The sequence below is a fragment of the Myotis nattereri genome (assembly GCF_964212035.1).
Source record: "Myotis nattereri genome assembly, chromosome: 2".
In the NCBI taxonomy this organism is placed as follows: domain Eukaryota; kingdom Metazoa; phylum Chordata; class Mammalia; order Chiroptera; family Vespertilionidae; genus Myotis; species Myotis nattereri.
The window spans coordinates 194,123,106-194,151,103 of NC_138076.1; the positions used below are offsets into that span (position 1 = coordinate 194,123,106).

The 27,998-nt window shown below is 37.9% G+C and overlaps 1 protein-coding gene across 1 annotated transcript; it reads left to right on the forward strand.

The window, feature by feature from the left end:
- The first annotated feature begins 2,729 nt into the window (after nt 1-2,729).
- CD163 (CD163 molecule) lies at nt 2,730-27,990 on the forward strand. The gene is made up of 17 exons (XM_081083168.1): nt 2,730-2,778; nt 3,913-3,999; nt 5,021-5,341; nt 8,366-8,686; nt 14,344-14,664; nt 15,412-15,732; nt 17,714-18,028; nt 18,126-18,440; nt 18,813-18,905; nt 18,988-19,302; nt 20,712-21,032; nt 21,761-22,069; nt 22,643-22,675; nt 22,870-22,977; nt 24,171-24,263; nt 25,173-25,225; nt 27,696-27,990. The coding sequence occupies exons 1-16, from the start codon at nt 2,733-2,735 to the stop codon at nt 25,193-25,195; spliced, it is 3,342 nt and encodes a 1,113-aa protein (XP_080939294.1). The 5' UTR covers nt 2,730-2,732; the 3' UTR covers nt 25,196-25,225; nt 27,696-27,990.
- The last annotated feature ends 8 nt before the right edge of the window (nt 27,991-27,998 follow it).

The window sequence follows — 27,998 nt, forward strand, 5'->3', positions numbered from 1 at the left end:
AATTAGAGAGTTGTTTCTTTGTCACCCCATTTTAGCAGGCCTGGTCTTCCCGAGTGCAGGGTTAGGTGTGCCTGGTCTTGGCAGCAGGTCAGTGAGTCCAGAGAGTGTCAGGTCTTGTCAGGGTCTGGTCTTCTATGGGCTCCAGGTCAGGTCTGTCTGCTCCCCAGGGCAGGTCCAGAGGTGTCAGGTCTCAGTGGTGGTGGTGGCCTGCATGGTCCCAGCAATGGGGTCAACTGCCAGCGGGTGCCAGATCGGGCACACTGGGTGGCAGTGGCAGGTTTGTGCATCCAGGGCATCAGATCACAGCTATGGAGCTGGGCATGCCATGTCAAGGCAGTGGGGCCAGTTGTCTGGAGGAGCCGGATCAAGCTCACTGGGTCTGTGTGGCAGGTCCATGCATTCAGGTGTGCCATGTCCTCATGAGCCCCTCTTAAGTATCCACTTGAGATTGAACTACAATAAGCCCAGATCACTGGCCCTTGCCTCCAAGCTGGGCTGACCTTGCAAAATCCCTGAGAAACAGGCATGTTCCCTCTTTTCAACCTTTGCCAGGAAAGATGATTTCTCTGACTTCTCCAGGAACCCAACCATGTCTGATAAGACCAGTGATCAGCACGTTTTCCCCTTAATAAGCAAGCAGCATTCACCCCAGTTGGGCTCACTTGCAAATTGGAGATGACAGAGGAAATACCCAGTGGACTTCAAGTGTAGTAACAGAAATGATTCAGTCTCTGAGGTCTTGGACAGGATACAGTTGATCTTTGAAGAACACAGATTTGAATTGTGCAGGTCCTGTTATATGCATATTTTTTCAGTCAATACAGTCTGCCCTTTCTACCAGCAGTTTTGTATCTGCAGTTTTCACAGCCACCACTATTTTTGTTTCTAATATATAAATCTAAAACAGTGATTTTTAACTGGCATGCTGCAAGAATTTTTTAAAATATGCCAATACCTGACATGTTTTAGTCAGGGGCACTGACCACTTTTTTTCTTTTGTTTTACTTGTGTTGCATGTTGTCAGCTGTTCCTCCTCTCCGAGACTAAAATGACCCTAGTAAACTTCAAGTTTATGCTTAACACCTCCATACTAGTAGAATTAAAAGGAGTCCACAGCTGCTTTTTATTTTGATGTAGTCCCATTTGTTTATTTTCTCGTTAGTTTCCATTGCCCTAGGAGCTGTATCAGTAAAGATATTGCTTCAACATATATCTGAGATTTTGCTGCCTGTGGATTCCTCTAATAGTTTTATGGTTTCCCGTCTTATGTTTAAGTCCTTTATTCATTTTGAGTTTATTTTGTGTATGGTGTAAGTTGATGGTCTAGTTTCATTTTGCATATATCTGTCCAATTTTCCCAACACGATTTCATAGCAGTACAATTTACCATAGCTAAGATTTGGAAACAGCCTAAGTGCCCATCAGCAGATGAGAGGATTAAAACCCTGTGGTACATCTACACAACGGAATACTAGGCGGCAGTAAAAAAGAAGGAATTCTTACCATTTGCAACAGCATGGATGGACCTGGAGAGCATTATGCTAAGCAAAATAAGCCAGTCAGAGAAAGATAAATATCACATGATCTCACTCATTTGTGGAATATAATGAACAACGTAAACTGATGAACAAAAACAGATCCAGAGACAGAGAAGCATCAATGAAACCGTCAAACCTCAGAGGGAAGGTAGGGGAGGGTGGAGGTAAGGAGGAGAGATCAACCAAAGAACTTGTATGCATGCATATACGCCTAGCCAATGGACACAGACACCAGGGGGGTGAGGGCATGAGTCGGGGAGTAGAGGAGCAATGCAGGGATAAGGACACATATGTAATACTTTAATCAATAAAGAAAAAAAAAAGAATCCACAATGAGACCGGGGACTCATGGGTGTTCACAGCTTTTCTCCCATGTTGCGACACACTTGGAAGAAGGCAGCCTGGTTCTCTTTTTCTCCCTTGAGACTCTGTCTCTCTTCTCCTTTCTGAAGGTGCTATCCCCAAGCCTCCAAGGTCAGGGGCACTGATCTCTTTTCCCTTAGATTGTCAAGTAAGAAAATGACAACAGCCAATTCAATAACAGCCACCCGGTGTGAATGAATCAAAATTATACTTATTCTTTTTTTCAAAAGGGGGGGGGGATACAATATTGTTTTTGGTGTGGTGCAGAATTTTAATAATTAGTTAATGTGTGCTATGAGATAAAAAAAAAAGGTTGAAAATTGCTGGTCTAAAACAAAGTGCAGAAATTTGAAATATTCGATTCAACAACAATATATGAGGTAATATTTTCCCTTCAATTTTTGTAAATGTATAGTGAACCTTTCTCAGTTTCCTTTGGTTGTTTTATGCCCCCGTATTAAAGAAAACATGAGTATAAAAGGACTTCTCTTTTCTCTCTTTTTTTTTGGGGGGGGGGGTGGGGGGGAGGAGGAATGGCATGCCCAATTATTTATTTAATTTTTTTACGTTTTAAAATGTATCTTTATTGCTGAAATAAAGTACCCTCCCCACCCCCCTTTGACTCCTTCTTTCCTGCTAACAGCTTTTAATGGTTAACTCCACCCCTCACCCTTTTAATGATTTCCCTTTGGGGGTTGACTCCACCTCCATTATGCAACCTTCTGTTTTTTTGTGGAGGCGAGATGAATTTTAGAATTCTTAGCGGTCTTCCTCTTTAGGAGAACATTTCTAGGGAATAATACAAGAAGGTTTAGAAATCATAAGACTGGAATGGACAAACTCAGAATGGTGCCACATGAAAACTCTGCATCTCCTGGTAACAGCTTCTTATTTATTCTACTTTTATTTTTCTTTAATGGAGTATGACATTATCCTAATATTCAATGGGTCTGATTTAATAGTGATTGGCATAAGGAATGGGAAAAGGGCATTAAGTTCATAAGGCACCACTTGTTTGCCATGGATCCTAAATTTAAGACATGCAATAAGGATTCGATTTGCCATCAGTTTTGAAAAATTGCTGAGGTGAAATTAAGTAAAGAATTGAAATTAACTGAACTGCATTAAGCTTAAAGACAATAATTGTTAGAGAAGATAGAACATAGGAATGAGTATTAATTGAAAGTTGATTACCTAGAAGAAATTTAGAATAACACCCTTAGTATTGAAACCAGGTTTATGATTTAAATGGATGTTAAACACACTTAGAATTTTTACTTTTTAAAATTTTTATTGAAGCACAACATGTCACATGAAAGCACAGATCATCAGTGCAAAGTTCAGTGACTTATCACTAAGTGCTCCTGTACGGTTATGACAGCATTTTTACTTTTAAATTAGTTTTAGGTTAATGTAGAAAGAAGAAATGAAAAGTGCTAACAGCTTTAAAGAGCATTTTATGCTACATCTGGAGATAAGACCCAGTATTTTGGTTTTTCCAATATAAACATTGTTACTTTATTCCATCAATGTATTGTTCGGCTACTATTTAGCAGGCACGGTGCCGGGTACCAGTGAAATTATGGTGAACCTGATAGAAATAATCTATGTCCTCATGGAACTTACCGTCTAACAATGTGGATCAGGTAGGCTTGGAGAGGGAAGCATTAGTTGAATAGTGCTCTGTGCCTTCAGGGAGCATTGCCCACTTCTAAGTTTCATTAATGCCTTTTCAGTTTTCCAGGTTTTAAGGCTGCTCTTGCTATTTTGTTTGCACCCCAAGTTTTCCCCTAGGTTGCCTATAAACATGAACATTTTCAAAGCAATTTCACTGAGACTATATGATCCTGGGTATGATTTTTTTTTTCTGTCTGTCTTGCCATTTAGAATGGAAGGTTTTCTGTCTCGGTGTGACTTTCTTTGTTAATCTCAAACCTCTGAAGCCATCTGCCTTCTCCAAAGTCTCTTTGAGGGAAGACTATACTTTTGCCCTCTTTCTTTTTTTTCTCAGACTTTAGAAGATGTTTTGTCCACTTGAGTCCCTTCATTATTGCTGTGGTTTCCATTCTTAGTGCCTGTTTGATCACTGGTTCTCTTGGTGAGTATTTTGTCAAATCCACTTGCAGCCTTAGCCCACTCTGACAAAAATCATTGAAAAGCAAAAAACTCTCCTGAAGACCAAATAGCATCTGAAAACTAACTTTGTGGCTTCAAAGGATCAGATATTAAATGCACAAAATAAGAACCTAACCAAAAAAATCAACACAATAATAACAGTTCCCCCCTCCCCCCGCCAAAAAAAAAATAAACTCTCACAGGAAAAAGAAATACACTTTACTTAAAGATTTGAAATAATGTCTAGCTAAAAAATAGGGAACAATACGGAGAGACACCTCAGATTTACTGGAATAAAAATATGTTGGAACACTTTAATAAATTCAAAAGCCAAAACTTGTTTAAAACTGTATTGATGGAGGCAAAATGTACACACCACAGGTTTCTGTGTTAGCTAAAATAATCATGAGGTGGTAGCTGCAACACTGGGAGGGAGTGTAAGGGAGAGGGGGTTAATTCTGTAATAGAAGATAATAGAAAAGTATCTCCGTCCCAACTTCCATTTAAATAAATACGTTTCTGTCAGATTTCAACTAGTATTTTTTAAATGTATAGTATTTGACATATATATGAAATAGGTGTAAAATTCCTTGTAACTGGTCTTTTCATCCTCACCATCAGCCTTCTTTCTCTTGATCTTGGGATGTTGGAGAACTTATGTAGCTCATCCCTTTAAAATTTTGTGCTATCTTATTTAAACCGTAAACGCTCCATGAAGATGATATAAATTGACATTATAAAGACTATCACCCATAACGGAAAGATACTACACAGTATTGTGTTGGTTAGCTTTACTGGTGTATGCCATTGCTCAATTTGAAGCCTGTGATGCCGATATTTGTATTGGAATTCCTATGAAATTGCATTTTCCTATTGTACCATGGATAGGTCCAGGAATGTTTCTCAAACCTGGGTTTGGAAAATAAGTAGGTAATCTAGAGAATAATAATTTTCTACTTGCTCTTTGGATCTTGACCAATTGCTGCCTTTATCCTCTGTGACAGGAACCGATAAGGAGCTGAGACTAGTGGCTGGTGAAAACAAGTGCTCTGGGAGAGTGGAGGTGAAGGTCCAGGAGGAGTGGGGAACTGTGTGCAATAATGGCTGGAGCATGGACGAGGTCTCTGTGATTTGTAGGCAGCTGGGATGTCCAACCTTCATCCAAGCCACTGGATGGACTAATTCCAGTGGGGGCTCTGGGCGCATTTGGATGGATCGTGTCTCTTGTCGAGGCAACGAATCAGCTATCTGGAACTGCAAACATGATGGATGGGGAAAACATAATAACTGCACTCACCAACAGGATGCTGGCGTAACCTGCTCAGGTAAGACCTGCATAAGTCAAACTCTGGACATGCAATGCTTTGGGGGCGGGGAGGAAATAGGTAGATGGTTTAAAAACAAAAAGGAGCTCGTTTTTTGTCAGTAACCAAGTCCACGTATAAAATTACCAAATCCATTGCTAAAAGGCCAGAAAAACATATGACAATGCCCATATTAAAAAATAAATCAAAAGAGATTCTGAATACTTCTATCAATGAGGAAGTGACTGGCTTCAATTTTATATTCATATTCCTACTATAATCTTCTATTTCTACATTTTAAAAAACATCATATCTAAGGTAATTCCTTGTCCCCTTTCCCAGTGACATGCTGCTTTCATGCATTGACCCAGAAATTATTACCTTTCTGTCCACTAACTGGTAATCAACTTACTGAGTCAATAAGCAAATGTTCTTAGTGCTAATCCTTCTTTATGGAGGAAGAATTTATCACAAAGTATAACTGTTTTTCCCAGTATACAATGTTATTCATTTTATTTATGTGATGGTCTTAATTTGTAAAACATTTAATAAGTTTTATCTCAGTTGACCTTACAATAACTCAGAAAATCATGTGTCAGACCTTCCTGCTGACAAGTCCTAAAGTCAAGTTTATGACCCAATTTCAGATTCCTGGGCTTCTCATTTCTCCTTGCTCACTTACTTCGCTGACCTTTATGCAGCCTTCTCAGCACCCAGCCTCTTTCTTAGAGACCATCTTCTCCATAGGACTGATTTTAGAAAGAACTAATTTCCCTTCACCCAGGCAATGTGGGGCAATGGGAGCAACACAGGCTAGTATCTAGAAAAAAGCTGGACTAAATTCCAACTCAGCCCCTCATTAATACTATTATTTTGACCAAGTTATTAAATCTTTCTAAACTTCAGTTCCTGAGGACTCAATGGTAGAATGCATTAAGAAGTTATTGATGCAGTGTGTATGTACTAGGTGTTAAAAACTAAAAGTTAGCTCCCAGCCAATGTGGCTCAGTGGTTGAGGGTCAACCCATCAACCAAAAAGTCACTGGTTTGATTCCCAGTCAGGGCACATGCCCGGGTTTGGTCCCCAGTAGGGGGCATGTGGGAGGCAGCTCATTGATGTTTCTATCTCTCTATTCCCTCTCCCTTCCTCTCTCTCTAAAATTAATAAAAATATTTTTTAAATTAAAAATAATTGTTAGTTTCTTCATGGCTCACTGCTCCTCATTACCTTGGTAACTCAGTTCTCTTTTCTTTCTTCCTCCTCCCATTCTCCCCATTCCTCTTCCATCACTTCCTCTTCCCTCCTCTCCTCTTCCTCCTCCTTCTTGTCTTTTTTGTTAATCATTATTCAGGGAAAAGCAATAGTACCATGTACATCAAACATCTACAGCAAAGTTGGAAGTCATAATAAATCTTGCCAGGCTTTCATCATAATTATTCTGTCTCTAAAGTTGACTTTTTAAGCTAAGAAACAGCAGGTAGTACTTTTAACTCTTGTTTTCTTTTTCTTTCTTTTTTTTTTATGCCTCGGGATGGAATTATTTAAACTTGTTTTTACAACTTTCCACATCTAATGCTCCAATAGGAATGCATAGCCACTCAATTTACTAGTTTCAGAGTCTGCATTTCTGAGATTCTTCACCCTGATTCATGCTCTATCCTCAGAGCCTCTGCCTCTTGGGAGATTTTTATTGTCATCACATGCACAGAGTAAATACAGCATAACAGTAGGGAGAGTGGGCTTTGGTGCCACACTGCTTGTTCCCTCCCACATCCTAGGTGTTTCACCCTGTGCCCATTATTTAACCTCAGTTTGCTTCTCTGGAAAGTAGGGATAGTGGAAATAGCACATGATGATTAAAGTTGTGAAAACTAAAGAAGAGAACGTAGCTGATACACTTGGAACCGCATGTGCATATTTTGACTGTGAGCTATTATTATTAATTGTTCATAATTTTCATAATTTTAAAATCTTGTTAAGTGTAGGTCTTTGCCTGGAGTTTAGAGCTTTTAAAATTGAATTGCTTTTTTCAAAAGTGGTTCCTAAACAATTTGTTCAAAAACAAATAGTTTTTGTCCTTCATGTTTCCCAAAATTTCATCTCAAATTTCCTTTTCTCGGGTATTTTGTCCTAATAGACAATCTAATGGAAAGTAGATTTTTCTTAATAGAGAAAATTTTCTTAACAAAAGAACTTTTTTTTTTTTTTTTGCTAAAAGTGGTATCAGATGCTTTAGGGATGGAAAAGAAACAACAAACAAAAATACACTTTTGGTTTAAACAGGAAATTAGTAAGAAATGAATTATTTTAATTGATTTTTCCCTCAATCCTATATAATAAAAGTCTAATATGCAAATTGTCCCCTTGACCGGAAGTTTGACCAGGAGGCGGGGCTGGCTGGCCAACCTCAGGAAGGGAGGCCCTGGCCAGCAGCTGGCAGCCACTAGGGACCCTACTTGTGCACAAATTTCATGCACTGGGCCTCTAGTATTTAATAATTTGGCCTACAACAGTGTGTTCTTAAAAACTGTTATGCATGCTTATGCATTTTTTTTTCCTGTTTTCTAATTTCAAGTTCAACTAAAGCTCATTATTCATGCTCTGAGTTGTTTATGATAAAGAAATATTAAAATAAAGATTTTAAATGTTCAACAAATTACCAGTTAGTCATTTTAACTATTTTGCTGTATGACCAATTTTATTTTTTTCTAGTTTTTTTAAAAATAAATACTTTAAGACTCAATTTTATCTATTTCTACATAAAAGAGTATTTACTCTGTTCTCATAAAAGAAGCAAACAAAATAAAACAGAAAATATTAATCTGTAAAACATTTTCCTTGGCAAGTAGATATAGATAAAAGTCCTCATTTTTAGTTTGTTTTTAAAAGATTATATATATTCCAATATGTGAAGATGGGCAGCATTCAAAATGAGGCACTATTTTGAAGAAAGCATGAAATCCTAAGTGTCCTGAGGAATCTTATTTTCTAAAATTACTTCTGAGTGAATATCACGTTGAACTCTGGTCTTTTCTCCATTCCAGATGGGTCCGATTTGGAGATGAGGCTGATGAATGGAGGAAACAGGTGCTCAGGAAGAATAGAGGTCAAATTCCAAGGACAGTGGGGAACAGTGTGTGATGACAACTTCAACATGGATCAGGCATCTGTGGTTTGTAAACAACTTGAATGTGGAAGTGCTGTCAGTTTCTCTGGTTCAGCTAATTTTGGAGAAGGTTCTGGACCAATCTGGTTTGATGATCTCGTATGCCATGGAAATGAGTCAGCTCTCTGGCACTGCAAGCACCAAGGATGGGGAAAGCATAATTGTGATCATGCTGAGGATGCTGGAGTGATTTGCTTAGGTAAGGACTGATCTGGGTTTGTCCTGTTCTCAAGAGAGGGCAACAAAAGAAAAAAGGGAGGAAAAAAAGAGGGCATGGGTAAGAATCTTAAAAGTCTGAACCCTTACTACATGTCGCTTTATTTTTGCCTAATTTCAGATTCCAGTTCTAATACTTGTGGAGTATTTACGGTAACTGAAATCAAGATAGATTAGGAGGAAGGATAAATAGTGAAATTGAGATTCAAGTAATGAGGATTGAAGGAGTTGTTTAAGCAATAGTTCAATCCAAAACAAAAAAAAAAAAAAGCAAGAAAAAAAAAAAGAAGAAATGGCTTCACTAGCGAGTTTTGCTTTCTGTATGAGTTTAAAATCAAATCACCACCCCCCTCCTTCTTATCATTCTCTAACTACAAAAGTCCCCTCTTCAGCCACACTAACCCACCCCTTCCCAAACTATCATTTTAAATTTACAGAATCAAGTGATTAAACAAAATTGTTCATTTCCTATTCAAATCTCATTTATGCTACTACTCTGGTATGAATAGGATGAGCAGGTACTGTGTCTGTCTACAGACTTTTATGTTCCATACTTGACCAGGGGAGGGGACAATGGATTTGGATATGCAGGGATGACATTCTCCCTTTTTCACTTGAGTTCTTAGTTTGAAGAAGATCTAGTATGTCGTGAACCCCAAGGAACATTTAGGAAAACACAGAGTAAAAATATCTCTGTATTTACCAGCTATTTGGGGGTAAGGGAATTAGGGGATGAAGGAAACTCAATTGAAACTCATTTTTTTTAAATATATTTTATTGATTTTTTACAGAGAGGAAGGGAGAGAGAGATAGAGTTAGAAACATCGATGAGAGAGAAACATCGATCAGCTGTCTCCTGCACAACTCCTACTGGGGATGTGCCCGCAACCCAGGTACATGCCCTTGACCGGAATCGAACCTGGGACCTTTCAGTCCGCAGGCCGACGCTCTATCCACTGAGCCAAACCGGTTTTGGCCAAACTCATTTTTAAATAAGAAAACACTGACTCTGAAAACTGGAAATTTCAGGAAGTACATGACTGAGTTCAAGCACTTAAGCAATGTGATCAGGGTTCTGACTCTTTTTATTTCTTGAATTGGCTTTTTTTTTTCTTGTTGAACAACGGACCATCTATAGTCTGAACCACAAAGAATGGGATTCCTACATAAAATATGGATTTTGTTAGCTGAAGAAAATGAAAGGGATGGGGGGGGGGGGTAGGAAAAAACACCATCTTTACCTTCCATTTTCTTTTACCTATCAAAATGTCCCCAATCAGCACATTTTTTCTATATGCTGAGGAATCGTAATAACCAGTGTTGTGGCAACAAAAACTAGAACTGCCAGAGGAAAATCCCAAATTATTTTTTATAGGATATTACTCAGAATCCAGTTCTGTTCTTTGAGGAATATTGATTGGGAGAAGGTTAAGTCCCTTTTCTCTTTGCTTTGCTTTACTTTTAAACTAAGGACCTGGTCACAAAAGGGCCAGGCAGAGATTAACTAGGTAGTGTCGATAGGCAATGCAACCAGAGGCAAAAGTGAGTGTTGAGTATTGAGGCAAACTAGAGTGTGTGGCTACCACTTAAACCAGTGGTTCCCAACCTCTTTTGGCCATGCCCCACCTAAGCATCTCTAAAACCCTGATGCCTCTTCCCCCCCCCTCCCCCATTATATATAATTCTTATTATTCAAAAATTATTCCTCACATGGAGGAAGCCTACAAGGACATTAACTTGGTCTAAACAAGTTTCCAAAGAACATGGCATCCATGAAAGAGAAAAGTCAAAGAACAAAAGGACAGTTGAAGTACTGAGGAAGAAATTGTTTAAAAAAATAATAGTAACATGAAGTGATACAGAAAAAATAGCAAATACAGTTTCAAAACATATAACAGAGAATGGAAATGCATAAATATGTCACAATATAAATTTATATACCGTATATGAGTCCCCTAGAACCATAAGAAATACGAAAAATTCACTGTTAATAACTCATTCTCAAATTGCCCCCCTTAAAAATCAAATTGCCCCCCTGAGGGGTGTGTGCCCCACATTGGGTACCACTGATCTAAACACATGCAAATGCATATTTAACAACAACAACCAAACACTTTCAACAAAAACTCTGGTGCTCAAAAAACATATCGCTAGATGAAATGTAGCTCTTGGAACTCCTGTTATGGAGTTACAGTGCATGCTCTCTATACTGGGAAGTCCTGTCTTCTTACCCAAACCACTCCATCCGTCTTTAATATTTTTTGTTTTGTTTTTCTTAACACTTATTTTATGTGCATTCATGTGTTATTTTATTTTTAAAATACAATTTATATTTAATATTATTTTTTCTTAGTTTCAGGTCATCTTTAGGAATGTTCAATCAAAGTATAACATTGTTTTCTTTATCTCTATTTATATCTTTTTATACCTTTTCCTGAACTCATTTCACATACAGCTATTTACAGTCCCCTTATTATTTTGTTTCTTTTTTAAACTTATTTTTCAATTACAGACACACAATATTATGTTAGTTTCAGGTGTATGTAGTGGTTTGACATTTAAACAACATATGAAGTAATCACCATGATCAGGCTGGTACCCATCTGCCAGCCTACATAGTTATTACGATATTATTGACTATATTCCTTAGGTTGTGTTATACATTCCTGTGACTGTTTTTATAACTTCCAATGTGTACTTCTTAATCCTTTTTAGCCTTTTCAACTACCCCCAAACTCATCCTCACAATTATCAATTTGCTCTCTCTATTTATGAGTTTGTTTCTGTTTTGTTGTTTGTTTTTTATATTCCACATATAAGTGAAATAATATATTTGTCTTTCTATATCTGACTTATTTAATTTAAATATACCTCTAAGACCACCCATGTTGTTGCGAATGGTAAGATTTCATTCCTTTTTATTGCTGAGTAATATTCCACTGTGCATATGTACAACATCTTCTTTATGTATTCATCTAATCGATGGATACCAAAGTTTCTTCTATACCTTGGCTACTATAAATAATGTTGCAGTGAACATAGGGGTGCATATTATCTTTTCAAATTAGTGTTTTGGATTTCTTTGGGTAAATAGCCAGAAGTGAAATTGCTGGGCCATATGTTAGTGGTTGTACCATCCCACCAGCAATGCACAAGGGTTCCCTTCTCCCCACATCCTCTCCAACATTGGTTTGTGCATTAGCCATTCCGACAGGTATGAGGTGATATCTCATCATGGTTTTGATTTACACTTCCTTAACTATTAATGATGTTGAGCATCTTTTCAATTTGGATGCCTTTTTTTTAGCTTCACATGTTTGTATGTGCTTCCAGTTTTCTTCTTGTAATTGATTTCTCATTTCATACCCTTATGGTTGGAGAAGATGCTTGATATGACTTCAATATTCTTAAATTTATTGGTACTTTTTTTGTAACCTAACATGGTCTATTCTGGATAATGTTCCATGTGCCCTTGAAAAGAATATATATTCTGCTGCTTTGGGAGGAAATGTACTAAAAATATCAATTAAGTCCATCTGGTCTAATGTATCCTATAAGGCCTTTGTTTCTTACTGATTTTCTGTCTGGAAGATCTATCTATTGATGTCAGAGTGGTGTTAAATCCTCTACTAATATTGTGTTAGTGTAGATCCCTCCCTTTCTGTCTATCGATATTTGCTTTGTGCATTTAGGTGCTCCTACATTGGATGCAGAGATATTTACAAGAGATATTATCCTCTTGTTGGATTGATTCCTTTATCATTATGAAATGCCCTTCTTTGTTGTCATAGCCTTTGTTTTAAAGTCTTTTTGGTCTGATATAAGTATTGCTATCCCAGTGTTTTGTTTTGCTTTTATTCATTTCCATTTGCATGAAATATCTTTTTCCATCCCATTACTTTCAGTCTATGTGTGTCTTTCAATCTAAAGTTGGTCTCTTGTAGACAGCATATGTATGAATCTTGTTTTTTATTCACTCACCCACCCTATGTCTTTTAGTCCATACACATTTAAAATAATTACATATAAGTATGTAATTATTGACATTTTATTAATGGTTTTCTGATTGTTTTTATAGTTCTTGGTTTCTTATCCTCTTGTTTGCCTCTCTTTTATGTTGATGACTTTCTATAGTGTTATGTTTGGCTTCTTTATCTTTATTTTTTTGTACATTTCTCATAGATTTGGGGGTTTTGATTTGTCATTTGCTTCACATATATTAAGCAATGTTTATAGCAATCTATTTTAAGTTAATGGTTACTTAAGTTCAAACACAGTCTAAAATCACTACCATTTTTATTCACCCCTCCACATTTTTGTTTTTGTCATTATTTTTCACTCCTTTAATGTGTGTGTGTTTGAGTGTCACCCTTTTTGTTTTTATTATTGTAAAAACAATGGGTGTGTTACTAAGCCTTTTGGTGGAGACTCCTATGTATGTCAAGGTCATCTTCCACCTGTGCCTCTCTTGGACCTCTTGGTAGAACCTACGAAGTGATCTGTTCCTTGGTTACCACTTGTGCTGTACTCAGAGGTGCTTAGAAGAATCTATGCGGCAAACTGAAACCACCTGTCACTTGTGCCAAGCTTGTGTCCCCTTAGTTGAGGCTACTTTATAGGCCCAGACTAGCCACCACTTATGCTAGGCTTGGGGCCTCCTGATGGGAGTTGCAATGCAAGTTGAGATCAGTCACCACTTATGCTGGGCTTGGGGCCACTTAGCAAACTGAGGCAGGCTGTTGCTTGTTCTGGGTTTTAGAACTTGGGGGAAAGTCTTCAGTGGGAGCCAAGGCAGGCCACTTGTATGGAGGAGCCACTGAAAGAGGCTCAGGCCAGAGGAGCTAGTTGAGTGGGGCAGGGTCTCAGGGAATCACCAGGATGCAGAATGGTGTTAGCCAGATTAATGAAGAGCACAGATTTGGTGCCTGCCTACATCTGGCTGGCAGGGTGGGAAGAGAGTTCAACAAAAGAATGTCCATTCCCAGACAGAGTTGACCCCAAACCCTGTCACTCCAGCTCTCACCCTAAAGTTAGTCAATTTAGTTTCTCCCCATAGGTCTCTGGAACTTTCCAAGATGCATCCCGTGTCCTGGAGCTTGGAGTGAGTGAGATTGTGAGTGACTGAGATTGTGAAAAAGTGAGTCTGTGCACAGGCCCTTTATGATCTGCAGTCCTCTGTCTCTAGCAGCTCATTATCTTTCTTGGACACAATACCCACTTGTTTTCACAGCCAGATGTTAGGGGGACTCCTCCTCCCAGCATTGATGCCCTGGATTGGGGAGCACAGAGGGGGCTGGAACCCTTTGTTCCTCAGGGTACCTCTGCAGCCAAAATATCCTCCTGGATTCTTACTTGCCATATTGTGAATATGGGACCTGCCTATCCCACGTCTCCACTCCTCCTACCAGTCTTCACGTGGCTTCTTCTTTGTATCCTTAGTTATAGGATCAGCTAGTTATAGTTATAGGATCTGTTCAGCTAGTCTTCAGGTATTTCTCAATGATGGTTCTTCACTAATTTAGTTGTAATTTTGATGTGGTCATGGGAGGAAGTGAGCACAGAGTTTACCTGCTCCACCATGTAGACCGGAAGTCTCTTACTGTTTCTTTATCACTGACTTGTTTTGTGTCCTCCTTACAGATGGAACAGATCTGAGCCTGAGAGTGGTTGATGGAGTCACCAAATGTTCAGGAAGATTAGAAGTGAAATTCCAAGGGGAATGGGGGACAGTGTGTGATGATGGCTGGGACAGTAATGATGCCGCTGTGGCATGTAAGCAACTTGAATGCCCAACTACCATCACTGGTGTTGGTCGAGTTAACGCCAGTGAGGGAACTGGACACATCTGGCTTGACAGCGTTTCCTGCCAAGGACATGAACCTGCTATTTGGCAGTGCAGACACCATGAATGGGGGAAGCATTATTGCAATCATCATGAAGATGCTGGTGTCATATGTTCTGGTAAGTTAAAACAAAACAAAAACAGAGAAGGAAAGACCTGTATTCTTTAGGAGTAAGAATATGTCTGGGAGATAGAAATATCTAATAATTTCTTTGTTGGGAATTCTTTTACAGTTGTGATGAATTTTTTAAAAAATATATTTTATTGATTTTTTTACAGAGAGGAAGGGAGAGGGATAGAGAGTTAGAAACATCGATGAGAGAGAAACATCGATCAGCTGCCTCCTGCACACCCCCTACTGGGGATGTGCCCACAACCAAGGTACATGCCCTTGACTGGAATCGAACCTAGGACCCTTCAGTCCACAGACCAATGCTCTATCCACTGAGCCAAACCAGTCAGGGCGTGATAAATTTTTAACATTTTCTTTTTTCTTCTTCTTTTTTTTGTTTTTTTTTACTAGTTTGGAGGGTTGTCTGGTGCAATTTTTCATAGTAATTATTGTGACTGCTATTGGGTTCTAAATCTACCTGGAGTTCTGGGACAGAAAATAATATAAATTTTAAATATTTTTAAAATAGCTGTTCATATTTTTCTGCCATTGACAGTTTTTATTAACCCTTGAAACTATCATCCTATTTCTAACCAAATGTATGATCTATGCTGGCTGTGAGAAAAGCCATAAGATGGGTAAGCCTTAATTTCCAGTGCCTCCGTATTTGGAAAGGAGCAAGATTTTTTTTTAAAATCCTTTGGGAGTTAACCTGCACATGTACCTATAACCTAAATTTATGTTTCTTTTGCAGATGGATCAGATCTGGAACTGAGACTTATAGGAGGAGGCAGCCGCTGTGCTGGGACAGTGGAGGTGGAAATTCAGAAACTAGTAGGGAAAGTGTGTGACAGAAACTGGGGGATGAAAGAAGCTAATGTGGTTTGCCAACAGCTGGGATGTGGATCTGCACTCCAAATATCCTATCAAAGTTATTCCAAAATTAAGCCAACAAACATGTGGCTGTTTTTACTCAGCTGCATAGGAAATGAAACTTCTATTTGGGACTGCAAGAATTGGCAGTGGGGTGGACTTACCTGTGATCACTATGAAGAAGCTAAAGTTACCTGCTCAGGTAAGACTTTTTTTTTTTTTAATCCTCACCCCAAGGATATTCTTCCCATTGAAAGAGAGTGGGAGGGAGGGAGGAGGAGAGAGAAAGAAACATTGATATGAGACACATCGATTGGTTGCCTCCTGCAAACATCCTGACTGGGGCCGGGAAGCAAACTCAAGACCCTTTGGTTTATAAGCCGATGTTCTAACTACAGAGAACACTGGCCAGATCTGCTCGGATAAGACTTTCAATCAATTTTTTAAGAAGTTTGATTTGAGGTAGGAAAAATGTGTTTTAAGTAGAGAGAAAACTTTATGCAGAGGAACAAAAGCATGAAAAACCATGCTATGCCTAAGCATCTTTAGGGTGGGGCATTGGGTATGATTGATAGAGAAATAGATATTAAGGCTTTTAAGGTAACATCATACAGTATTTTAAAGTATGCTAACTTATTAGTGTTTATCATTTCTCCTTAATTTTAATAGATGGGTGATGTTGGGGAGTCTGCCAAAGCTCCCTGTGCTGAAATTTCCTCAAAAGAAAAAATGGCGGTACAAAACACCCATTTCACAGGAATTACACATCAAGTGATGGATAAATGGTTATGATAATTATTCGTAGTGTTAGTATTATCTGTCTTCACTGATAGACTGAACTCTGTGATTTCAAACCCACCCAAATGCCTAAAAACATTGCAGGTGCTTAATAATATTTGTTGAAATGATAAATTATTGTATAAGTAGTAAAGAAATATTGAATTATCTTACAGATAAAAAAGTGAAAATATTTGTGCAATTAATATATTTGTGATTGTGTCATAAACTTTTTAGGAAGAGGACTTAGAAAGCTATTTAAAAGGACTATCTGATATATGTAGACATGTTAATTAAAGCAATAGCAAAAATTATGCAGAAGAAATATGCTGGAAAAACTGACAGAGATTGGTGACTTTCCACAAGTGCAGTGTAGTGTGAGGGTCAAGATTCTAGGCTTTGGAATATACTGAGTAACTTCAAATCCCAGTCTTCACTAACTCACTGTATGAACTTAGCAAATTACTACAACTCTCTCTGTTTCATTTTTCTTATCTGTAAAATTGGAATGATATTAATCATTTCCCCCTAAGACAATTATAAGGATGAAATAATGTTTGTTACATACTAAGTAAAATATCATATAGAATAGGTGCTCACTTAGTATTCACTAATATCATTATTATTGCGCTTATGGTGGATAAAGAAGTGATTCAATTTCAGGTCATTCTAATTTGGTCTAGATTTCATTAATTGGGAAAAGAGCACAGTGGGCTTGTCCGTAGATAATTCATTCAATTTTGAACACATAAAGTTACAGATGTCCAAGTAGATACGTTTATGAATATAAATTCAAAGAGAAAAGTATAAATGAAAACATTTATTGGCAGTTAAGAGAAAATGTCCATTGATAAGATGAGAAAGTTGAGGCTAGAACCTTCAGTCAAGGAATTCATGAAAGATTCTGTCAGGCCGGAAGGAGGAGAAAACAGGAGAAAGAAGTATCTCATGTATCAAGTGCAATATATCAAAGGGAAAAGGGGGGTCTGAGGTTCATTTGAAAGAAGGAAGCATATTGAAAAACTTTCCAAAACCATTTGAAAAGTTTGGGGCAGACCCCAGATGGCAGTAGGTGGAGGATTAAGTACAGGGTTAAAAGATAGAGTGACTACACATTATCTGTGGTCTCCATTATTATGAACAATGTAAGGAAAATACAGAAAGGCTGGCTTCAGGAGGAAAAGTTTCAGATTCTCTCAAATGAATTGGTCTAATGAGGAATGGGGAGTTCTAGAATTTGCTATGCCCAGTTCTAGGCAAAGAAACCAGGAGGAACAAGTGTGGAAAATGACTAATCACCCTGGATTCCCTTTCTCACTTTCACTTCCTTCCTTACTTCCATCATAAAAAAAAAAAAAAAAAATTCTTGGAATTATGTTCTCTCTCACTGAAATATTATTTTTCAGCCCACAGGGAACCCAGACTGGTTGGAGGAGACATTCCCTGTTCTGGTCGTGTTGAAGTTAAATATGGCGACACGTGGGGCTCTGTTTGCGACTCTGACTTCTCTCTGGAATCTGCCACTGTGCTGTGCAGGGAATTACAATGTGGCACTGTTATTTCTATCCTGGGGGGAGCTTACTTTGGAGAAGGAAATGGACAGATTTGGGCTGAAGAATTCCAGTGTGAGGGGCATGAGTCCCACCTTTCACTCTGCCCAGTAGCACCCCGCCCAGATGGGACTTGCAGTCACAGCAGAGACATTGGCGTCGTCTGCTCAAGTAAGACTCAGAGTTCATGTTCAATTTGTTCCCTTGCTTGGGAGACAGCAGGGCTAGGTAATCACAGACATCTTTTTAAAGCCCTGTTTCCTTCCAGGATACACAGAAATGCGCTTGGTGAATGGCAAGTCCTCGTGTGAAGGAAGAGTGGAGCTCAAGGTTCTAGGGACCTGGGGATCCCTCTGCAACTCTCACTGGGACATGGAAGATGCCCACGTTTTGTGCCAGCAGCTTAAATGTGGAATTGCCCTTTCTATCCCAGGAAGAGCACATTTTGGGAAAGGAAGTGGTCAGATCTGGAGGCACATGTTTTACTGCACTGGAACTGAGCAACACATGGGAGATTGTCCTGTAACTGCTCTGGGTGCATCACTATGTTCTGCAGAGCAAGTGGCCTCTGTAATCTGCTCAGGTAAGAGGATCAAGGGCAGCCAGTGACGAGCCTCTCCCATGGTGCTGGGCCTTCAGAGCAGGTGCCCCTACAGGGGTGGAAAACAAACGTAAAAGGGAAAGATCCATTGTGAGGAGTCATGAGAAATGTACTGGAATATTAACCTCACTTACCTTTTTAGAGAAAGTGTGAACTTGATGTTCATTGGTCTAATAGTTATCTAGTGCTTCTTAAAGCACCTGGTAAATTCCTGGCCTGGTTGACCCGTCCCATTTCTTTCTCTCTAAAGCTATGTTTGTTCCCAGCTCACCTATCTAATACTTCATTTGTCTGGCCTCCCTTCCTCACTCTACCTTTTGAATCTTGTTTGACTGAGCAGTTTGGTATTTGCAGGAAACCAGAGTCAGACACTATCCCCGTGCAATTCAACATCTTTGACCCCAACAAGCTCTACCATTTCGGAAGAAAGAGCTGTTGCTTGCATAGGTGAGAATCAGTGATCAATCTATAAAAACTATCTCAATCCTTAGGAATGCATTTTTAGTAATATTTTACTTTCTCTCTCCAGAGAGTGGTCAGCTTCGCCTGGTAAATGGAGGTGGTCGCTGTGCTGGGAGAGTAGAGGTCTATCATGAGGGCTCCTGGGGCACCATCTGTGATGACAGCTGGGACCTGAACGATGCCCATGTGGTGTGCAGACAGCTGGGCTGTGGGGTCGCCATTAATGCCACTGGTTCTGCTTATTTTGGGGAGGGAACAGGGCCCGTGTTGCTGGATGAGATAAACTGTAATGGAAAAGAAGCTCGTATTTGGCAGTGCCCTTCACATGGCTGGGGGCGGCACAATTGCAGGCATAAGGAGGATGCAGGAGCTATCTGCTCAGGTAAGTTCTGCACATAACCTCTGGTCACAATTACATACGAAAAGACTGAGGTAGGACAAAGGATAGTGGGGGGTATTAATCTGAAAGAATTCCCTGAAAAACAAGTACAGAGGAAACTATTGCGAGAGTCATGATCCCAGAAGTATAGATTTGATGAATTAGTGCTACCTCCTGTGCAAGGTAGTATAAAATTAGAAGGAGAAAATTTCAGAAATGAGCTTGCATATCACAAGAATGACAACAAAACTGATAATGAGAAGTTCTTTTATAAATATAGGTAGAGCTGAATATTGAGTAAAGATTCAGTGCACTTCTTGATAATCACTGTATTAATAAAAAAGTAGGTTTAAGAGACAAGAAGAAATACATTAGCACTACATTCTACAGAGAAAAAGGTAACTATCATGCCCAAGTAATTTTTCATGACAGACAAATAAAACTTATTTGTCATAGGAGCAAAAATTATCAGAAGAACCCACTGATCTTATTTTGTATACATGGCAAGCTTCAGAAACTATGGTGAAGTAGAAAAATGTACTCAGTTGTAATATATTGGGGAAAACAGTACTATGATCAGTAACTTAGGGAAGTGAAAAATTCTATATGCCAGAAGTGATGTGGACATCAACCACATTTAATGACACACATTTGGTAGAGAACATAAGCAATAAAACTGTGATGTGTCAGAAAGGGGGCTATTTCATTTTAAGGTAATGTACACAAAATCTTGGGTTTAGTATCTGAATATCTCAGTAAATTTTAACTGTCAAGAGCAGTTGCAAAAAAAAATGAATGGAATAAAATTCTTGAGGATAAAATACAGTAACTTAGGTAGAAAGTCCAAACTATGTAATTAATAAAATATTCGAGCCTTTTATTGAGACCTAGAAGTCAACTTAAAATCATTGGTGGCCTTCTAAAGAGGTCCCCGAGTACAAAACCCAAGACGGTAAAAGCAGAAGATATAGAAAAATACTATATTTTACTAAAATCTACTAAATCACCCCATAGTTACTAAAAAAAATTACTACTAATTGATATAGTGTACTTATTTTTGTGGTTGTTAATCCTCCCCAAGGATATTTTTCCATTGATTTTTTAGGGAGAGTGGAAGAGAGAGGGAAAGATAGAGAAAAACTCGATGTGAGAGAAACACATCGACTGGTTGCCTCCTGCATGAGCCCCAACCAGGGCCTGGGCCAGGGAGGAGCCTGCAACCAAGGTACGTGCCCTTAATCGTAATTGAACCAGGACCCTTTGGTCCGCAGGCCAATGTTCTATCCACTGAGCCAAATCAGCTAGGGCTAGTGTACTCATTTTTGAAGTCATTCTCACATCAGAATAAAGGGAAGGAGCCTTGTGAATTTTCAGAGAAGATGTGAAACTACTCACTCTGTATTTCACTCCAGAGTTCTTGTCTCTGAAACTGACCAGCGAAACCGGCAGAGAGACCTGTGCCGGACGTCTGGAACTTTTTTATAATGGAACATGGGGCAGCATTGGCAAGAGTAACATGTCTCCAACCACTGTGGAGGTGGTATGCAGGCAGCTGGGCTGTGCAGACAAAGGGAACCTCAGCCCTGCATCTGCAGCCAAGACAACGTCCAGGTACATGTGGGTGGACAATGTTCAGTGTCCGAAAGGGCCTGACACATTATGGGCATGCCCATCATCTCCATGGAAGCAGAGACTGGCAAGCCCCTCAGAGGAGACCTGGATCACATGTGCCCGTGAGTATTTGAAAATTCCATTCTGCCCTATATGAAAATTCCATTCTGTGACTCCACTGTGATCTTCTGATCTCATTAAGTAGGAATGAGTAAACTCTAGTTAATACCTATTCTACCTGGATCGTAAAATTGGTTTTATTTCATTTGATCTATAGATTTTCAAGACCAGAGATCATTTTTCCATAGAATATTTATACGTCCCATGGTCTTCCTGAAAGTCCTATTCAATTGCTTTCTCTGTGAACAAATGAGGAGCAGAGAATATGTGATTCAGTATTTAACTATTGAATGGTCTACTTTACCTTTCCAATTTTTCTTTCAATTTCATTTTGATGTACTAATATAAAACAAGAAGCAGTCATAAAGACCAATCCTAAAGTATTTCCCCATTCTCCATCTTATTAAACTGGAAGAAATTTTCTATGTACCTGGCAATCTCTCAAGCTCTTTTATATTTGAGAAAAATTAACATTATGCAATGTTCACATTATTTATTTGACATTTTGTGAGTCACGCTACTGTTCTTATGTCCAATATGAAATATTTTGCTGAAAGGGCATGTATTTTCATAAAAGATACATTTTGTTAAAATTTATTTTTTATATGTGCATTAAATAAGCAACGTTTTAAAATAGTCTTAAAAAGAGTTTCTAATATCTCTTTTCCCCTGTGACCTCTTAGGAGTTTTTAATCTTCTCAAAAATGACCTTGGGTCTCTGATTTTTCAGACAAGATAAGACTTCAAGAAGGAAACACTACTTGTTCTGGACGTGTGGAGGTCTGGCACGATGGTTCTTGGGGGACAGTGTGTGATGACTCCTGGAACCTCGACAATGCTCAGGTGGTGTGTCGACAGCTGGGCTGTGGCTCAGCTTTGAAGGCACTCAAAGAGGCGGCATTTGGTCAGGGGACTGGGCCCATCTGGCTCAATGAAGTAAAGTGCAAAGGGAATGAGTCTTCCTTGTGGGATTGTCCTGCCAAATCCTGGGGGCACAGTGACTGTGGGCACAAGGAAGATGCTGCTGTGATATGCTCAGGTGAGTGCCAGGATACGGGATTAAGCTTGCAACTTCTGGTAGCTAAGAAGGGGTGAGTCATCGAGTGCATTGTGTAAAGACTGGATATGCCAACATAGGGATCTAGTGGGGAAAGAGTCATAATGTTTCAGTCTGAAGAAATGATGAAAATATTTGTGGTTATACATTGGCCTTCACCAAGGTAAAGCATATTACTTATCTGTGTTCCTGTGCAGAGGGAAGAAAGAGAAGAACAACATGGTTTTAGATTGGAAACAGTAGTTTGCTTGACTGAGGGCACTCAAGGCTCACATAGAAAATAAAAAATTAATTGTTTTCAATAAAAGTCAATATACCTTAACCCCGGAAGTGGTACCACCACCCATCCAAATCTCTCGTTTGAATTTCTTCCTATCCTTTTGATCTATCACCTCCTCCAGTTAGTCACCAGGTCCTATTTTTTTTTTCTAAGACTAAATTTATTGTGATAGCATTGGTTAATGACATTATATAAGTTTTAAGTATACAGAAATAGAAATATTTGTTCTATATATTACTCTTAGAATTGAGTCTCCTTCTCTTTTTCTCCTACAGGCAATGCAGTCAACGAACCATCAAATGCCAAAGGTATATAATCTTGAGGTTTCTGAGCATAGGACCAACTGTCTGCATTATTTAGAATTCCTTTTGTTAAGAGACTTTAGGTTAGAAATTCTGAGGATATGACACTTACTTCAAGGATCCTGTATCTGACCTAAGAAAGGGACCCACTTCTTTTAGCTAAGACATTCTCATCGCTTGTGATGTTTACTTGCGCTTAGGTAATGCGCTCCCGGTTGTATTTGGAGTCCTTGGGGTCATTGTGTTGACTGCTCTCATCGTGTTCTTCTTGCGGTCTCAGAAGGGAAGACAGCTACAACAACTTGCAGGTCTGAGCTAAATTATGGTCTTTCCAATGTTTTATGGGATAAGAACATTCTTGGGGGAAAAAAACAACTCATAAAAATATTAGATTCAAGAGTCAAATGGCCAGAAAGATGGAGCCTACAAGAGGCTTAAGCAGTTTCTCAAAAAGAGGGAATAAGATTTTAGAAAAAAAAAAAGGGCTTAGGTTGTTTTGATGAGTCCTATACTTCATCTATATATTTAACTGGGACATTATAGAATTGCTAGTTTAGAATAAATATGCTTATATAGTTAAACATTAATCCTTTTTTTTGCCCGAAGATTCATTTGCTTTTGCTATATACTTATTACTGATTTTTCCATTCTGTCAAGCAATGTGCCTAAGATCTTATGATATGGACATAGATAACCAAGTGTTTTTTGTCTTCATAGAATTTCAAATCTAATGGAAGAGATATATATGTAAACAAATAAATTGCAGGGTAGTGTTATATATTCATATGAATAAGGGGACAGTGGCACAGAGAAGAGAATAATTAACTGGAAGGGAAAGGGGAGTATCAGAGGCCTATTCTAGGAGGCATTCAAGATAAATTTTGAAGATTAAGAGTTCAAATAACTGGGTAAGGTGCATTTATAGGGGAAGAGAAAACTATGTACAAGTGTAGAGAAGCTTAAAGGATGCAACATTTGTTGTTTGGGAGGGGGGAATAAAAGTTGAGCTCAAGGAGAGAAGCTACTGATAAGGCTGGAGAAGAGGGGGAAAATCATGAAGTTCTGTATTCCGTGGTAAGAAGAATAGTATTAAAGAGTATTATGTAGAAAAGTGAAATAGTGAGGCAGCCTTTTAAGAAAGTTCCAGGCAACAGGATGTATGAGGAATTGAAGGATCACATTACTGACAAGGATAGCAGTTTTAAATAGTTGGGATGAAAGATGAAAAAGACTTTATAGTGAGAATGAAGGGAAGATAGATTTTAGCGAGACTTTAGGAAACACTCCAATGGATTCGGAAAAGCTTCTGGCTGCCTTGGGGGGAAGAAACTAGGTTGTTCTACAATAGCAATAGCTTTAGCTTGGTAGTAGAATGGAATGGAAACTAGACAAGGGTATGAATGAAGATTGGGTATGTTTGCACTGCTAGGAAGAAGCACACAGAGGGAGGGAAAGTTTTACTATTTTCTGCTGATTTATAACTTACGACGTCTGTTGTCAGTTTCTTCAAGAGAGAATTTTATCCACCAAATTCAATATCGGGAGATGAATTCTTGCCTGAAAGCAGATGATCTGGACATGCTGAACTCCTCAGGTGTGTGGTTCTTTAAGGGTCAATAGCCCGGGGCTTCAGACCAGTAGCTGCAATTGAGGCTGAGGCATTCTACTTTGCATAACAGTGGAAAGAAATCACAAACGCGTATTAATAGGAAACTTATGATACACGTAAGGAAACAGACAGGAATGGCCTGAAAATTATTCTTCGAGAACATGAAAATTGCAATCATGGGGACACCTCTGGCTAAGAGGTCTATATTTCTGACAGAGGTACAGAGACCCATGAAGCAGAATATTATGACTTGGACCTCATTTTATTAAAACAGAAATTAATCTTCTAAAAAATAGCTTAACTTTTCACATATCTCTTTTACAGTTTCTTCCATTAAAACTCCTGCTACTTTCCTTTCTCTAACTTTATATTTACCATATTTTTCCTAAAATCATAAAAGCTTGGACTTTTTATATCTTATCCTATCAGAGGCCACTAGCCTAATTTCCCATCACATGATACTTCTTTCTTTGTCCTCTGACTTTTATTTAGCACCACTGCACTAATTCTGCCTCTGGGAAGCATAACTCTGCTGGTTTTGGGGGAAAAAATATCCCAATACCTTCTTACTTCATGAAGGTCCAATGCCTTCTCAATAGTTCTTACCTTCTGGCAAGGGCCTGCCTCACTTCTTCCATACAAGGGATTTGATATTTGCTGCAACTATGTCAGGAACATAATGTTTAAGGCATGGGAAAGACTTTCTGTGCCCCCTACATCACACTTGTTTCCTAATTACAGATGGTGTTTTTAAATGTTCAAAGAGCTTCTAAGACATTTGAGGGGAGGTCTGATTTATTTCCCAATAATTATTTTCTTCCATTCGGAAAATCTCAATGAGCCAGACGGTTTTAATGCTGCTCAACTAATTTCCATGTCCAAATCTCTTCCTAGGGGACCATTCTGAAATACACTGAAAAGGACAATGAGAATTATAACCCAGTGAGGTGAGTGAGGAAAATTTATTCATCATCATTCTCAACAAGTACATTCCTCTGGAAAATTGAGAGCTCCTCTGGTACTAGAAAGAATGTATAGACACATATTTTATATACATGTTTATATGTTTATGTATGTATATCCATATAGAGAGTAAATAATAGGTTTTTATTACTATGACTTCACCTTTCAGTTACAAATAAGGGTTTTCCAAAAAATGTATGCACACTGTGAATAATTATTCATTCCAGTGGGTTAAATCTGAAAAGAAACATCAATTGAACTATCAGCTGTTAAGTGTGTGTAGTGTTTTGGGACACCCTATATATTCTAAGCCATAACAATGGTATGTAATGGAGCTAAGGAAAAACTGGGTAAATAAATATGAATAAATCTTTTAAAGATATATGGGGTAATTTCAGGAAAGAAATAAGGCATATTTATGGTTGTATAATGCATGTTGTGGTAAGTATTCAATACTATAGGAGTATAGAAAGTTTGGAGAAATTATGAAGAAGATGTAATGTTCAAGCTAAATAGGAGATGACTGAAAGATACACCATTTTAGGGAAAGGGCATAGCAAGTACAAAATATGGAGGCATAAAAGAGAAGCACGCCTTTGGGAAACAAGCTTTTCATTCAAAAATATATATTAAACATATTTATGGTAACAAGTGGGATCCTGAGTGCTGAAAATACAAAAATTAAAGACACTATTGACAAAGACAAGATTGTTTAATGAAATAGGTAGGAGTAAGGAGAGGTTCTGTGAAGAGAAGCAAAGTGATGCAAAAACTAAGATGAAAAGGCTGTATAGAGCCCTATAATGAATGGTCTTATCTGCTGCATTTCATATTTATATTTTATTTTAGCGATTCTTGGGGAAGTGGTGGCTATGGAAGATTAAGCTGGTCAAGAAACAGATTTGCATTTTATAATTTGCTTTCTTGAGGAAAGTATAACAAGAAAAAAGTGAACAAGGCAAAAAATTTGCTAAGTTATGCATCAAAAAGAAAAATGGTGAAATGAATTAGTGGGTACATTTTCTATTCTTTCAAAAGTAAGGGTTGTTGGGTTTTTTTAGAAATATTATGACATATAAGAAATACAGATTTAGTCAAAGGATAAAAGTTGGAAATCTTAAAAGTATATAAATATAAAGTGTTAATATCATATGTAGACACATAGAGCACCTATAACTTGTATATTGCATGAAAAGGGTAAATTCATGTATGTAAACTTTACACACACATATATATCTCATCAATTGTTATGATAAAGACAATATCTAATGGATAATTGGGAAAGCTATGAAAAGACAACTCATAAAAAATGAATTTCAGCCTTAACCAGTTTGGCTCAGTGGATAGAGCGTCTGCCTGCAGACTCAAGGGTCCCAGGTTTGATTCCGGTCAAGGGCATGTACCTTGGTTGTGGGCACATACTCAGTAGGGAGTGTGCAGGAGGCAGCTGATCAATATTTCTCTCTCATCAATGTTTCTAACTCTCTATTCCTCTCCCTTCTTCTCTGTAAAAAATCAATAAAAAACATATTTTAAAAAAATGAATTTCAAATGATAGACATTTTTAAATGCTTAAATTCACTAGTAATTCAAATTATGACTAATGATGAGATGCCATTTTATGTAAATCAGACCAACAAAAATTTAAAAGCACCAATGTTTATTGCTAGTAGGAATACAAAGAAAACTGTAATTTTAAACATTGCTTTTGGAAATAAGAAGTGTGATAGTCTTTGGAAATGGAAACTTCTATTTTAAAAAACTTAAAATGCTTCACAGATCCTTTGACCCAACAATTCTACCACTGAGAATTTTTTCCATACAGATAAAGACACTAGTATATAAGAACATATATAAAGGATTATTTTTTGCAGTGTTGTTAGTAGTAGCAAACGTTGGAAACAAAGTAAATAGCAATCAGTAAGGAAGTGGTTGATATGGAAAAACTAAAAAGAAAAACCCATTCATGAAAATGCAATAATATTATTCCATCTATGTGCTCACGTTATTGAATATAATAATTAAATCCACCTATAAAATCATGTGCGTATACATATAAACATGTAAACATTCTAACACTATTATAAACTGAGGACTATGAATGACTTTTGATTTATAATATCAAATGCATGAATATTATAATAAATAATGTTTAAAACTACTTATTCCTTAAAGAGTAATCACTGATGAATAACTGCTTCAGAATCATGTAAAATAACATTTCTGGACATCACTGTAGTTCTTTGGAGTAGAAATAATATTTATGCACACTGAAGTTTGAAAATTGCTGCATTTAAATTTTCTGTCCAGGAAAGTATTGTGTTTTGTAATCCAAAGGAGTGAGTGAGAGTGTGTGGTAATGTAATACATTACAGTATATTATAATGTAATTCTTATAAGCATGTGTGTGTAAAGAGGAATATAACAATTTTTCTATGTATGGTTTTAATTCAGCCTTTTAAGATATCTGAAGACTTGGACTATTGAATGGAGCAAGAATTCACCTGGTTCACTGAAGATCACAATACAATCCTTTTTCTCCTACTATTCCAAAGACTGCTGCTGAATTTATAAAACTTAAATTGATGAATGTGACTACTAAAAGTTGTATATAAGACTCTCGGGGGGGGGGGGTAAATAAAAATGAATATTGCTGATTTAAACTTGTCTTAATTTCTTGTTCTTGACTATATTTCTTAGTGGGCTTTCTGACTTTTTTAGAGTTTCATCAATATAATGTGATGTCTTTATTTGATA